We start from the raw sequence: 13,228 nt of genomic DNA on the forward strand, positions 1-13,228 counted from the left end.
ATGTTAGATTTGAGGAGGGTGAAAGCCTCCATGTTTTCTTCTGATCTTGTTTGTTTGCCTTAAGGGGTCATAGTAAAGCTTGGCTCTCTCACTGTGTGTGTGTGTGTGTGTGTGTGTGTGTGTGTGTGTGTGTGTGTGTGTGTGTGTGTGTGTGTGTGTGTGTGTGTACGTAGAGGTTAGGTTCTTATTTCTTTGGTGTGAGGATGCAGATTAAAGGTGCAGCCTCTGCAACATATCACTGGTCACAAATAATGCTGAAGCTATAAGAGCCTCAGGGGTGCTCCACTGTGTGCGTGTGCATGTGTGTGAGTGTGTGCATGCACATGTGAGTTTGTAGTGGTTTGAGGTGTTTAGAATCAGCTGTATTAATTGATTTTCTAGCCTTTGGCTAGTGTGCTCAACATGATATGTCATTTTGCTTCACCCACACTTTGACTGCACATAGAACACATGCATGTGAAGCATGGCACAGAAAAGTGTCCCTTCCATGCTTTTCTCAGTGGGAAGCTCTCTATGATTTTACTTTCACACTGACTCTTCTTTCACTCTCATTTGTCATTTTTTAACCTTTTAGGTGTGAATATAGAAGAGGATCAAAAACACAAAATGAAGTAAAAATTCAAACCGCATCGAAGGCATAAGAGGCCATAGAGAGAATCAGAGACATACAGGTCATTTCTAACAGCACATATACAAATACCAGCAGAAATCTTTAGGTCGTTCCAGCAAAGCCAATTAGTAAAAGCTTTTCTTTATGAAATATACAAAATTAATTGCAGTACCCATTTCAACTACAGTATAGCATCTTCTAGCATGACACAGTTGCTGTTTACTGGTTGTTTGTACTTTTAAGGAAATGTGTGTAGCCCATATGTGATGAAAATAAAAGATGTGTATGGTTTTCTTAGTCTGCACTGCCCCATCTTCATTTCTTCGGATGCCTGATTTTTGACTTTGGGGAACAAATTAATGTAGGAAGACTGATTAGAAGAAAGTACAGTAGAGCTGCAACAAGAACATGTTCCTTTAGAAGCTCAGAATTATACACTTTTTTGTAGTGAGCTGTGCTAAACTTCAAGCAGTCCTCCTCAACTCACTATCCAGAGACTTTGTACTGGAGGAATGTATACTTGCCAGTTTTTTCAATGCCAATATTGATATGTTAAATTACAATTGTTACACCTTATCACATAAAAGTTACTATAATCATAGAAGTTGGCATGGACAAGAACGTAAGTGTCTAACTAAATGTATTTAATAGAGGTACACAAACTTCAGATATAGAAGGAACTATATTTATTTGAATCAGGCATATGATTATACCTGAATGGTATGCCAAGTTTAAGTTTAAGATCAGCTGAAGTACCTGTTCAGCATTTCACTAGTCCTCACCCTACCTATAACTTGACTAAAGTTTGTTCTGCACCGTGATCTTTCCCTAACCTTTGTCATAGGGGATGCATAGTTTTGCATTTTTCACTACACTTATTTCCCTTGGACCTTGAAGACAGCAGATTTCTGAATAAGAATTTTTATAACCAAGTGCAAAAGTGGTCGAACAAACAGGGAAGTGACTATAAAAAATATACAGAACGAAAAGCAGAAGTGGCAAATGGAAGAAAATCTTGGAGAAAAGATGAAAAAAGTTATTATTGATTGATTATAGATTCTATGCAGAAAAAAATAACTGGTCGAGGTACAACTAGGAGTAAACAGTTAATTAAAGGAAAATCCTCAAAAGGTGGAAAAGGAATGATACAAAAACAAAAGGAAAAGGAGAACAAGAGAGGAGGACAGAAAGCATGGGGGGCAGTAAGATTGATTTCCATTCCTTCTCTTCTTTTTCTCTCCTCTTCTCCCTGGAACGGCTCCCTAAAGTCTTTGGATTAATGGCTCTATTTCTGCTGCTCATTCATCAGATTCAGAAAGGCACTCCAAAACACAATGCCTCACTAGGCTCTTGCCTGAACTAGATATCTACCTGCCAAAACATCCAATGGGCCCTTAAGTACTTTCAAAGACAGGCAAAACAACTTTATCTCTACCTCCAGTTAAGTCAGCTGGGCATTAGCATTATCCATTGGCTTGCGTGCTTGTTAGTCCTTCTTGTGTAGATGATCACAGACAGTTCAGGCTGGGGTTGTAGAAAAGTCAAAGAAAAGTAAAAGTGCTAAACAGCTTGAGTTTGGTGATCCTGCATTTAACCTCTGGCATTATTGTAGGCTAGAACTGTCATGGGGACAAGCTTCTATTTGCATTTCACATATTCCAAGTTTCCACACTATCCAGTTTCCAGCACAGCTAAAAGAAATGAATTACAGCTGAATTGTCTCATTTTTGGACAGTCAACAACACCTTGAAATATAGTTTACTCAATATCAGCATCAGAGGACTTTTTGATAGTTGTTGTATTCAATGTATTTAAACTCTTCATTATGCAAGTCATATAGTAGATGTGTTATGATATGGGAGTCAAATTTTCTTTATAAAGTAGATGTATTTTTTGTAGTGCTAAGCTAAAAGAAAAATGCTAAAGGTAGCTTCTGTAGTCCTTTTAATATTAAGAACTACTTCTCTGGTCCACCATAGGGAAAGAGGCTCCATGTCTGGCTGCAACATGGCCCACTGTTTGGCCTTGTCACATTGTGTGCCAGCTGTGCCATCTACAATGCCCTTCCACAGTGTGTGATGGCTAACATGCCAACCCTTGACCAGCCCTGATTAATGAGGGTGGAAACATTGCCCAGTACAGGGTTTGTCTCCCTGTGGAGTGATACAATTGTTCTTCTTGCGTGTAACTGACCTCTATTTTTATCCCATATGTCAATTTGTGCTTTATTTTCCTCTTTCAGCGGTTACTGTACACATCTTTATTTTTTTGTTTATACTTTGGATTCTTAGTGATTCTTTTCATCCTGCATCACTATCATCCTTTGACACAGAGGTGATTTCAGAAACATCGACAAGAGATGCAAAGCCGATGTTAAAGAGAAGAATATATAAGTAGTGTGATTGTAAAGAAAGAGTGGAGAAGAGGGCAGGAGGAGAGAATAAATGATGTGGCAAATCTGGCATTTGTCATGACCAAGGGCAGCCTGGGAGACACCATCATCAACTTAACGATGTAAACAAAGTAATAATTCAAATAAGCTCTCCTACTTGTTTCCTCCCAGTCTTCCCTGCATTCCTTCTCCACAACTTTACAGCACACGTCTTTACTTTGGTTTATAAAGAGAAGAAATAGAGCTGGATGATAATCTAAAGTAAAATTTGAGCATAATCACTGTATACAGCAGTAAAGAAAAAGCAAAATATATAATAAATATATAATACAATGTAAGATTTCATAAAGCATTGAAGTGGTCACTGGTGGAATCTTTGATCTAATTTTCTGTTTCCATTCTATTACAATCTAATTCTCTCTCTTTTATAAATAGAAGTTAAGAATCTGTTTATCCGGGTCCAACTAGGAATGAGACGGATAATCTGAAAGATTAGTTCAGATCATACCAAACTGAAAGACTGCTGGATTAAGTGGTCAGGGCTGGTAGTTGGTGAGGGGGGATTTGTGGAGCTGTGTTTGGTTTGTTTTTTTAGCTGTTTCTGGGCTGTATTCTTGGTGCGTTTAGAAACAATAGGCGTTGCAGTAAGGGAAGCTTTGATGTATTGCTTTTCTTGGGGAAACCTGATTACTTAATTCTCTCTGAATGAGTGAGTGATTATGCCTTTGAAATTGAGGAATTACATTGTGCGTTTCCTGTAGGTACGCTACTTGATCTGCTTAAGCACGCATATTTAAAGGTTAGTTCAAATGTGTTCTCTATAGAAAAGTTTAAATCTAAAACAGCATCTTTCTTTGTTTTGTCTCCAACTGGAGGCTACTTTTCAGAAAAGATTTTACTACCTAATCATTTCGAGGAAATTTTGTCTGTTGTTACTGTTTACATTGTTGCAGTCGTATATGGTTATATGGCATAGAGAACAATTCAGCAGTGGAAATGAATATTTAAATTACACTGCATGAGAAGAAAATTTTGAAAAAAATAAAAGTAAAGTAATGGGCACCTGTGATTTATAAACGGCACCCACAGCAGCATTTCAGTAACTAAAAACAGTGATGTCTTTGACAGAGCACCAGTTTGATATTGTGTAGTTACTTGATATTGAATGAAAAGTAAAAAGAGAGGAGAAAATTACAGACGGTTTTAGGCATTCTCGGTCTGAATGGATCATAAGACTGTTGTTTGAAAACAGCAAGTCATACAATTAAGTCCTTTGTTTCTTTCCATCATCTGAAACCACTCGTGTAATTCAGTAAGTTCTGGTTTCCCGGCACCCACATCTCCACTGATCTCACCTGAACCCCCAACACCAACGCCCTGGTAAAGCAGGCCCAACAGCAGCTGCACTTCCTTTGTGTCCTGGGGAAGAATATCCTGGACCTCTGATCGGGCCTCCGGTCAATCAGGTCCAACACCTCCAGGATCATAAACAGGTTCTTCCCCTGGGGCATTCACACTGTTAACAAACACCATCAACCCACACCCCACCCCACCTATCTGAGCCATTGTCTGAGAGTTACCCCAATCACTCAGGCCACTCAGTCTTTCCCACTCAAGTCTTTGCACTGCTTCCAAGCAGTTTTCAGCTATTCTCTTCTATAATGTGTGCCTTTCCCTTATTTTTGTATATATTTCTCCTGTTTTCCATTTATTCCTGCCGTCTACTATTTGTATTTTATTCTGACACAGTTGGTGTGGAGCACCTACAATTTAATTGTACATCTACAATGACAATAAAGGGCTATTATATTCTATGGCGCAAAAAACTGCTTGTTTGGGGCAATCTCATTAAAATGTGAGGGACAAGAAGACATTTAATTATCTAATATTGGCTAGCTACATAGAAACAGGGCAGTATTACCTTTGTTGGAAAAATATCTTAAGCATGAATCTGATCAAAACTTAATTTCAGGGCAATCAAACATACCTTCATTTTAAAAGGCAGATCATTCGACCAGTGATGTGGTCACTGCACTGTGGAGCAGACTTAGGAAAAGTGTGTTTGCAGTCCTGTATGCTTCTAGCAGATGTCAGCAACCTGAGTGGCTGTTTGAATGAACACCTATCCAGGATTTTGATCAACCTGTTCTGCAAACAAAAGCTAAATATGTAGTATATTTGTCACTTAAATGTGTTCTATTTTAAATTTAGGCTTATTTGACCATAGAATGAGAAACTTCACCTAATGATAGAGATGAAGCCCAAGGATTAATTATACTTTTTGCATCTGCGAGTCTGCCAGATCCAAGTAAATATATGTAAATTCGTCATCACAGTCAGTATGGACATTTGTGTGTCTGACAATTTTTGTGACTGTGCAAACTTGTTTGTGGAGACTTTACATTATAAACCATGCACGCACCCCAGGTGATGGACATCAAAGAAGTAGAACAGGAAGGACTACTCGGCCATCACGCCTCCAGCTGTCCATGTCTGTAACAGACTATAATAAAAGCTTTAATCTTCCCACAGGGGTTGAGCGATTTACTCCATAGCTCATGATCATATTGGCGCCCTGTGGCATTGATGATAATGCACAATATCTGGCCGAAACACAAAAAAACAAAAACAAATATAACACACAATAGCATGTGGGTGAGAGAGCAACACAGGTGGACAGATCAGCTGAACAATTAAAATACTTTTAAGTCATTACATTTACACAGCTCTGCACATAGCTTGGCTACTTCTGTTTTTATCTGTGTTCAAACTGGCTCACCTGTGTCTATTCTGCTCCCCACCATGCCCTCTCCATACATACAGAGTTCTTCACAGATCAGTTTGGGGGGGAAAAGGATGGAGATGGGATAAACATGTGTGTTTCTAAGTGGACAGTCATTGTGCTTTAGTTTAAAAATCATTCTCAGACAGCTTGTGACATGAAGCCATGAGGAGGCAGATTCAACTTATCATCAACCTCATAATAAAGATAATATTGATTTAATGCAGTGGAAAATAGGGAAATAAGGTGAGCATCACTGTTCACTTTTGATCTGACTTTGTCATCACACTACATTTCAAAACACATTTGAAGAAAATTCACATGAAATTTTGCCAAATGTCCTGCTGCTGACAAATAGACAAGTGATTATCACCTGTTGGGTAAAAAGCAAGTTATCTTTAAGTGGGCGGCCCTTGTATCCCAAATGCTGCACGTTGACCTGCAATTTTTTTTTTCTTGAATAAAATACAAATACAGCACGAGTAGCCCATCAGCCCATCTGCATTAGTCTCAGTCAGATGTAGCAAAGTCCCATTTTCTGCAGACAGTATGTGGGCTGTGTGAAAGCATATTGCCTGCTGTGCTGACCTGAAGATTGGGCTATAAGTTGGTTATATTACTTCCCCCTGCTGCTTTCTTGGCTGCCAAATGTCAGTCTGCCACAGTTTTATCCAGGAATAGTAGATTACTTCATAGGCTTTGGTCTTTTAAGTAGAAACAGAGACTCTTTAAACCATAAAGCTTCCGAGGGAGCCTAAAGTCTCACCCAAAGTCACAAACACAACAGTAATAAAACGTCATCAACAAGAAGTCCTGTAACATATGTTTCATGTCTAAGATGGTCTCTAAGATGGCTTATCCATGCTGCTGTGGTCTAATCTTGTCCCATTATACTAAGAAGCTTGTTTGAACAATCTTCTAATGCGCTAAGATGCATTCATGCAGTCTTTTGGTATCAGACCAAAGGTTATTACCTTAGCCTTCACTTTGATAGGCTTTTCTAAATTAAACAAGTAAGCAGAGTTTTAATAAGATGTTTTGTGGAAAAACCTGAAAAGTCAAAAAAAATATTTTTTTTTCTTCTTTTTTTAAGTCTGACTCAATTACACTTAAGTATCCATTCTAATTTTCAAAAAGTAAAATGTTTTGACCTTACATCTTTAAAGTCTGAGGGTAAAATCCTTGGTTATAATAGTTAAGGATATTCAAATACCAAAAATTCATTAGCTGTGTTTCTTTCTTCTGACAAGTATCTGAAATAATCAATTTGATTATTCATTATTTCTCCAATATGTGTATTTTTAGAGATAACCTCACCTAGAATAATGGTTTTCATTTTGATTGGAGAAATATGCTTAATAGCTTCACTAATTATACAGTGACCTGTTTTGGATGCCATCGTTAGCTGATAGAAACTAATTAGGCAGAAAGAAAGATTGGTTTGAACAAGCTTGTTAGTGTGCAGTCAGTTGTGAAAGACAAACCTGGGGATGAGAGCCCAACATATGGCTAGAACAAAACTGTGAGGGGATATGTTGTTGTGTGTAGCTGTTTTGCTGCATGGGTGTAGGTGGGCCAATTTGAGCTTGTTGCTTGTTGTTCGTGTAAGCTTGTGATTTTACACGTGTTTGTTTGAATATTTCTTTCACATTTTACAGGTTTGCCACGTTGTGCTTATGGAAGGTCTACAAGTAATTAATGCAAAAGTAATCAATTAAATGCCCTTTATAGTGACACTCTGGATGTGTGTGTGAGTGAGAGAGAGCGAGAGACTGAGTATCACATATGGCAAAGGAAGTAATGCAACTCCTAATGTCTGCAGATTAAGACTTGTGTCATTATACCCTGAATCTGAACTTTGTAATGTCGTAGCACTGCCTAGTGGTGAGGCAGAATGTCTGTTATTTAACAGATGAGAGGTGAGGACCTGTGAACCTTTTAAAAGCCTTTTATGGCCTGTCATAATTTCCTTGCCATTATTGTCAGTGAATAAATTGACTAACTGAATCTGGTAAATGCCAGAGCTTGCAAGCTTGATTTAAAAAAAAATACTTGGTTGAAATCAGCAGCATTGAGTTGACCTGCAAACTGTAGTTTAGAAGCCAACAAAATCTTCCAGGGAGTGTATTTTACCCCCTTTTTAAGTCAAATAGATGGAACTGTAGTACTATGGAATTAGTACCCATACACTCTTTCCTTGCTTGAGGCTGCTGTTCCTCCAGCTCACTCTAAGAACAAGCTATTGTTTCTGTCCATCTCTGTTTCATTCAGATCCAGTTCACGGTCCTCAAAATGTCAATGTGGTGGATGTCAGAGCCCGCCAGCTGACAGTACAATGGGAGACTTTTGGGTATGCTGTGACACGCTGCCACAGCTACAATCTGACGGTAAGCACAACCATTATTTATTCTCCACCTTTAGGGTATTATGTGGAATTAATAAGGACCGGGAGCAGAGTTTATGGAAAAAAAATCAACTGCCAGTTAACTTTATTATTTTTCATATCTTTCTGTTTTTTATGATAGTTTGATGATAGATGGGAAATGTGGGAACGAGAGCAGGGGAATGCATGTTGTAACTGGCTGAAAGCTGACCTGAGGACTTGTCACAGTTTTTGTCCATGCTTTGGATAGAACATTCTTTCAAGAGATATGACCTTATCTAATGTTTTGATGATTGCGGTGGAAAGTGGTGTCAAACACAGGACGTCCCAGAGGCGATTCGCACATTACTCACGGAATCACTCAGTAGCTCCTTTTCCCCTATGGATAGCCGTCCTGATAGAGACCACATAGAAATAAATGTTTTACCATTGAAACATTTACATTGACATTGATTTACATTGACCCTTCCCCTAGTAGACTCAAACAGTGAGTCTCCAGATCCTCTTATTGTATGCTACAAAGATCAGACCCCTGAGTCTAAGGAGCTTGGGAAGAAAAGCGTCTGGACTTCTTGAAGTTGCTTGAAGATGTTTCACCTCTCATCCGAGAAGCTTCCTCAGTTCTAGGGTCAAATGGTGGAGAGTCCCAGATTTAAGCCCTGTGAAGGTACCTCCTAATGGAGCCCCTAATGATCCTCTACCTAATCACATGAGCCAAGGTGTGAAAACGGGTGTAGGTCACAATCAGCCAAGGTTTCGGGTGAGCTTAACATTTGCCAATGTGAACACGATGACTACGATGACCTGGATGACCTGGATGACCTGGATGACTGAGAACCTTCACAGACATCAGACTCCTGACTTTTTTTTTACTATATTGTTATCATTTTATTAATATTTCCCATGCATATTACATGAGGGCAGCTCTGGATTTGTCACTATTATTGTTAACCAAAAACCAAAATCTCCCATGATTCTTCTTGTGCTTTCCAGGTGCAGTACCAGTACGTGTTCAACCAGCAGGAGTTTGTAGCTGAAGAATTAATCCAAACATCATCACATTACACTTTGAGGGGACTGAGGCCATTTGTGACCGTTAGGCTGCGGCTTGTCCTGGCCAACCCTGAGGGCAGCAAGGAGAGTGAAGAGATAGTCAAACAGACGGAGGAGGATGGTGAGTGAAAGCCCCGATTGGAAAAATGTATAAGCATGTTTATTAGCATACTTTATAATGTAATATTGAGCCAACATATTACCAGACGGCAGGGCTGGACGGGGACAAGAAATGGGCACTGGCATTTAACCAGGTTGGTACAGTTGTTGTTGGGTTATTTCTTAGTTGCACTGCAGCATGTGACATTAATTAAAAGCAGCATAAATAAAAGTTAGAAATTAGCAACGGCTCATGGTCATAGCCATTCATTTTACCTGAATGGTGCTAGCAGCAGCAACCTCCTGTGTCTGTGAGGCCTGCTTACTACTTGTTGTTGGTACTACTGTTCATGGTGCAATTTGACACATTTTGCTGCATTCATTGTAGTTTCTTTTTATTGTTTTCTCTCAGCTTTCCAGCTCCACCTTCTCGCCCCTTCTTCCTGACAAAATGTTTTCTACATGGTGCATGAGTGCACAGCAAATGTAGGGGAGTGGCCTGTCGCATTAAGAGATTGGACAATCCAGTGTCAGTAATGAAAATGAACGAATGGGCTGCTGTCAGTTCTTGTACAGCCAGTACGAAGCCTATTGGTCCAAAAGTGCGTTAGCCTGCCGGGAAAGTGTTCGGTGTGCTAGATTACCAGTCCAGGCCTGAAGTCAGCTATTCCTGGGACAAATCCTCTGACTTTGTCCTGGGAGAAATAAGCATGATTTTATTTCAAGGAAAATTTGAACCTTAAGTTAGATAAATGGTTGACAACAGGTCTGTTAATAGGACACCTTATTAACAGGAAGAGACCAGGTGCATTCTGTAAAGACAAATAAAACATGATCCCAGATTGTTTGTTTCCCGGGTTATAAATCGCAAATGTAAAACAGTTGTTTCAAACAAAAGTTATTAATGTGGTTTCTTATAATAAGACTCACAAACGTCACACAGAATTTTTATATCAGCTATAATCAGAAAGTAAAGTAATCCATGAGACTGCGTTAAGGAAACAGAACAACAATTACAAATAAAGTAAAAATACACTCACACAGGTTTGATCTTTGCCACGTTCAAATTACACAATAAACATGGATGTCTTAGCAGTAGACTTTTGAACAGGATTTTTTTTATAGTACATACTTTGGAGCCTAAAAGCATGCATTATTTGGTAGGAGTTATTTCTAAACAACCACATTTTAAACTTGTTCCTTCCTTTTCTTTCTAGAGGGCTCCATGTTCTACTAATTCAGAACATAGTGTATACCCTCGCCACAGCTAGTAATAATTCATTGATGCTTCACATTTCTCTCAACAACATGCCTGCGATAAAGTGGAATAGCATTAGAGCAGTGCCTGATAAGCAGGATAAAAACATTGTTCTAATGATCCCAAATCTCTTATCTCTTTCCCGCCCTCCTCAGGGCTCACTGTTCTTCTCCTGATCTCATAACTAATATTCTCTGAATTTAGCTTCTGGGGAACATCACATCTCAGTCTGAAATTCCTACCTTTGCTAGACGAGCACACGGATAATATAAGTTGCCTGAACCCTTAAAATAAAAAAAAACTAACATGACTGGGGAGTACCAATGGCTTCGAGGGGGTAGGGGAAAAAGGCTTAATTGTTTTGTTCTTAATTGTTTTTTATTTAACCATCGTTAATCTCCTGGTTGTAATTCAGTAATTAGGGAACAGAACAGCAATTGTTCACATGGAGGCTAATTACTGTTTGTATGGTAATAGCTTTATAGAGCTGGGGCTCCTGTGAGTGAAGCTTTTGCTCTCTCACATGCACATGCATAAACATATATGGTTTTCCATTTTTTTATTGTGCTCATACTATAAAATGGAAATAAACTTGAGCCTGTGTTTGGGGATTTGCAATTAAGACATGAAATTACTTTTCGCTTACTCACAAGGACCATGCTCTCCTAGTTTGTGAAAGTAATCTCAGGATAAGAGCAATTTTAATAATGCCCTCTTTAATTGTTTTACCTTTCAGATTATAGCATATTAACATGCACATACACACAGTCTATCAAATCATATTAAGTCATGAATGTTTTAGCTTTAGCTCACTGTGAGGAGACCACCACTATTAGGCTGACACACCTATTAGTGTAGAAAAAGAAAAACAGTTTCTTACTGTCGTGCTGCTAAGAAGATAAAGGTTTTTCATGTTTACTCTCTTTGATTATATTTGGCTTGAATACTGATTTTCTCATAAACTGGCTGGACTACCATTTATAAGCACTTCGCAAAATGTGCCTTTCTAACCTAAAGTTGTCTACAAATTATAATAACAATTACAGAAGAAGCAACAACAAGACTGCTGAGGCAACTTGTGAAACTTTCTTTAAAAATAGCTAATATGACATTGCTACCTTTCAAAGAGAGTTACGATCCAGTATTGTATATGCTATTTGATAAGCATTGCTTATCAAAGCCATTGCTCCTTGATAAAAGGATCGGCAGAAAGAGGTTCTGTACAATGACCGGAGTAATGAAGTAATACTAATGTTTTCCATCATCTCACTTAACAAGAATGATGCCTATAACTACAGCCACTGTACACAAGATGTAAATCACTTCTTAAAATTCTCTATATAGATAAAACTATTAAAAGCTACACAAGACTAAAGCAGATAAAAATTAGGACCTTGCCTTTCACTGTCAAACAGAGGCAGGTTCCCACTACATCACATCATGCCAGGGCAGTAACTTAATCACTACTATGTTTGTGTTCCTCAAGCTCGGTTCCTAAAGTGCCTGTTGTTTTTGACCACCTCACATCGGGACTTCTAATCCATATTCAGTCCTGTTGGCTGTGGCCTCTATCAATCTGGTGTTTAGGGAGCGTTCACGTGTTTCCATGATCAGAGTTTCTGTGTCATTTTGCTTTTGCTTTTCTAGTTCCTGGTTAGTTTTCTTAATGTCCGTTACTTTCTTAGGTACTTGTAACTGTCCTGCATGTCCACTAACCTGCCCTCCGGAAACCTAATGACCTACAGATGAAGGACTCAACTGGCTGAGTTGTAGCTTGTCTTGTAGTCAATTCAGGTGGTCCTCAGATTGACTCCCTGGTCTTAAGAGAGGTATATTACTGTATCAACTAGTAGCTGGGACTTTGACCCTCTGGTGCAAAAGAGGGTCAAAGAAAAAAAAACATGTTGTAAAGAGGGAAGAATTCTGTTGACCCTTGCCTTTCTGGTATATCTCTTTGGCCTGGTGGCCAGAGACGTGATCCTTTGTTTGGCACTCTCTATAGCATCACTTATGGAAATCTTGTTGTTCTTGTTAAGTGGATCTGTGAGTCTGCATGGGTCCCCCTTGGGTCCCAGTGACATAATGCTGTCATAATGCTCTTCGGCTCCTCTCTTAATGTTCTAATGTCTTTGCAGGATTCCTTGATTTCAGTGTCCAGATGTCTTCTATATGGGGAGCTGTTTGTGCACACATTCTTGATCTTTATACCCCGGTGTTTCTTGGATTACTGTGACAGTGGTAGTTATTACTCATTGATTTCTGTAATATTAGTAGAAGGGCTTGTGAGTAGAGCTCTGTTAATATCTCTAAGCATCTCTTATGGACTTTGTTTGTAAGTGTATTCATGGGTGTGTGGCTGTCTTTAGTATAGCCATAATTTTCATCCTCAACTCAGTAATGCATAGGAGTCATAGGAGATCATAGAAGGCGTTTGGGCATCATATTATGGCGGCTCTGACATCCACCACATTTACAGTTTGAGGACTGTGAACTGGATCTGAATAAAAGAGAGATGGACAGAAACAATATGTTGTTTTTAGAGTAAGGAAGAGTGTATGGGTACTAATTCTATAGTACTACAGTTATAATGATAATAATAATGGATTGCATTTATATAACGCTTTTCGGGACCCCTCAAAGCGCTTTACAAT

The 13,228-nt window shown here is 38.9% G+C and overlaps 1 protein-coding gene across 1 annotated transcript in view; it reads left to right on the forward strand.

Moving 5' to 3' along the window:
- ptprt (protein tyrosine phosphatase receptor type T) overlaps window positions 1–13,228 on the forward strand; it is a 308,462-nt gene that overhangs the window by 130,652 nt on the left and 164,582 nt on the right. The window contains exons 9-10 of the mRNA XM_013908559.1: window positions 8,056–8,171; window positions 9,161–9,341. Of these exons, the coding sequence (XP_013764013.1) occupies window positions 8,056–8,171; window positions 9,161–9,341 (297 nt within the window). The remainder of the gene's footprint in view (window positions 1–8,055; window positions 8,172–9,160; window positions 9,342–13,228) is intronic.

The sequence above is a fragment of the Pundamilia nyererei genome, unplaced genomic scaffold (assembly GCF_000239375.1).
Source record: "Pundamilia nyererei isolate P.nyererei 1_Seehausen unplaced genomic scaffold, PunNye1.0 scaffold00012, whole genome shotgun sequence".
Taxonomy (NCBI): Eukaryota; Metazoa; Chordata; class Actinopteri; order Cichliformes; family Cichlidae; genus Pundamilia; species Pundamilia nyererei.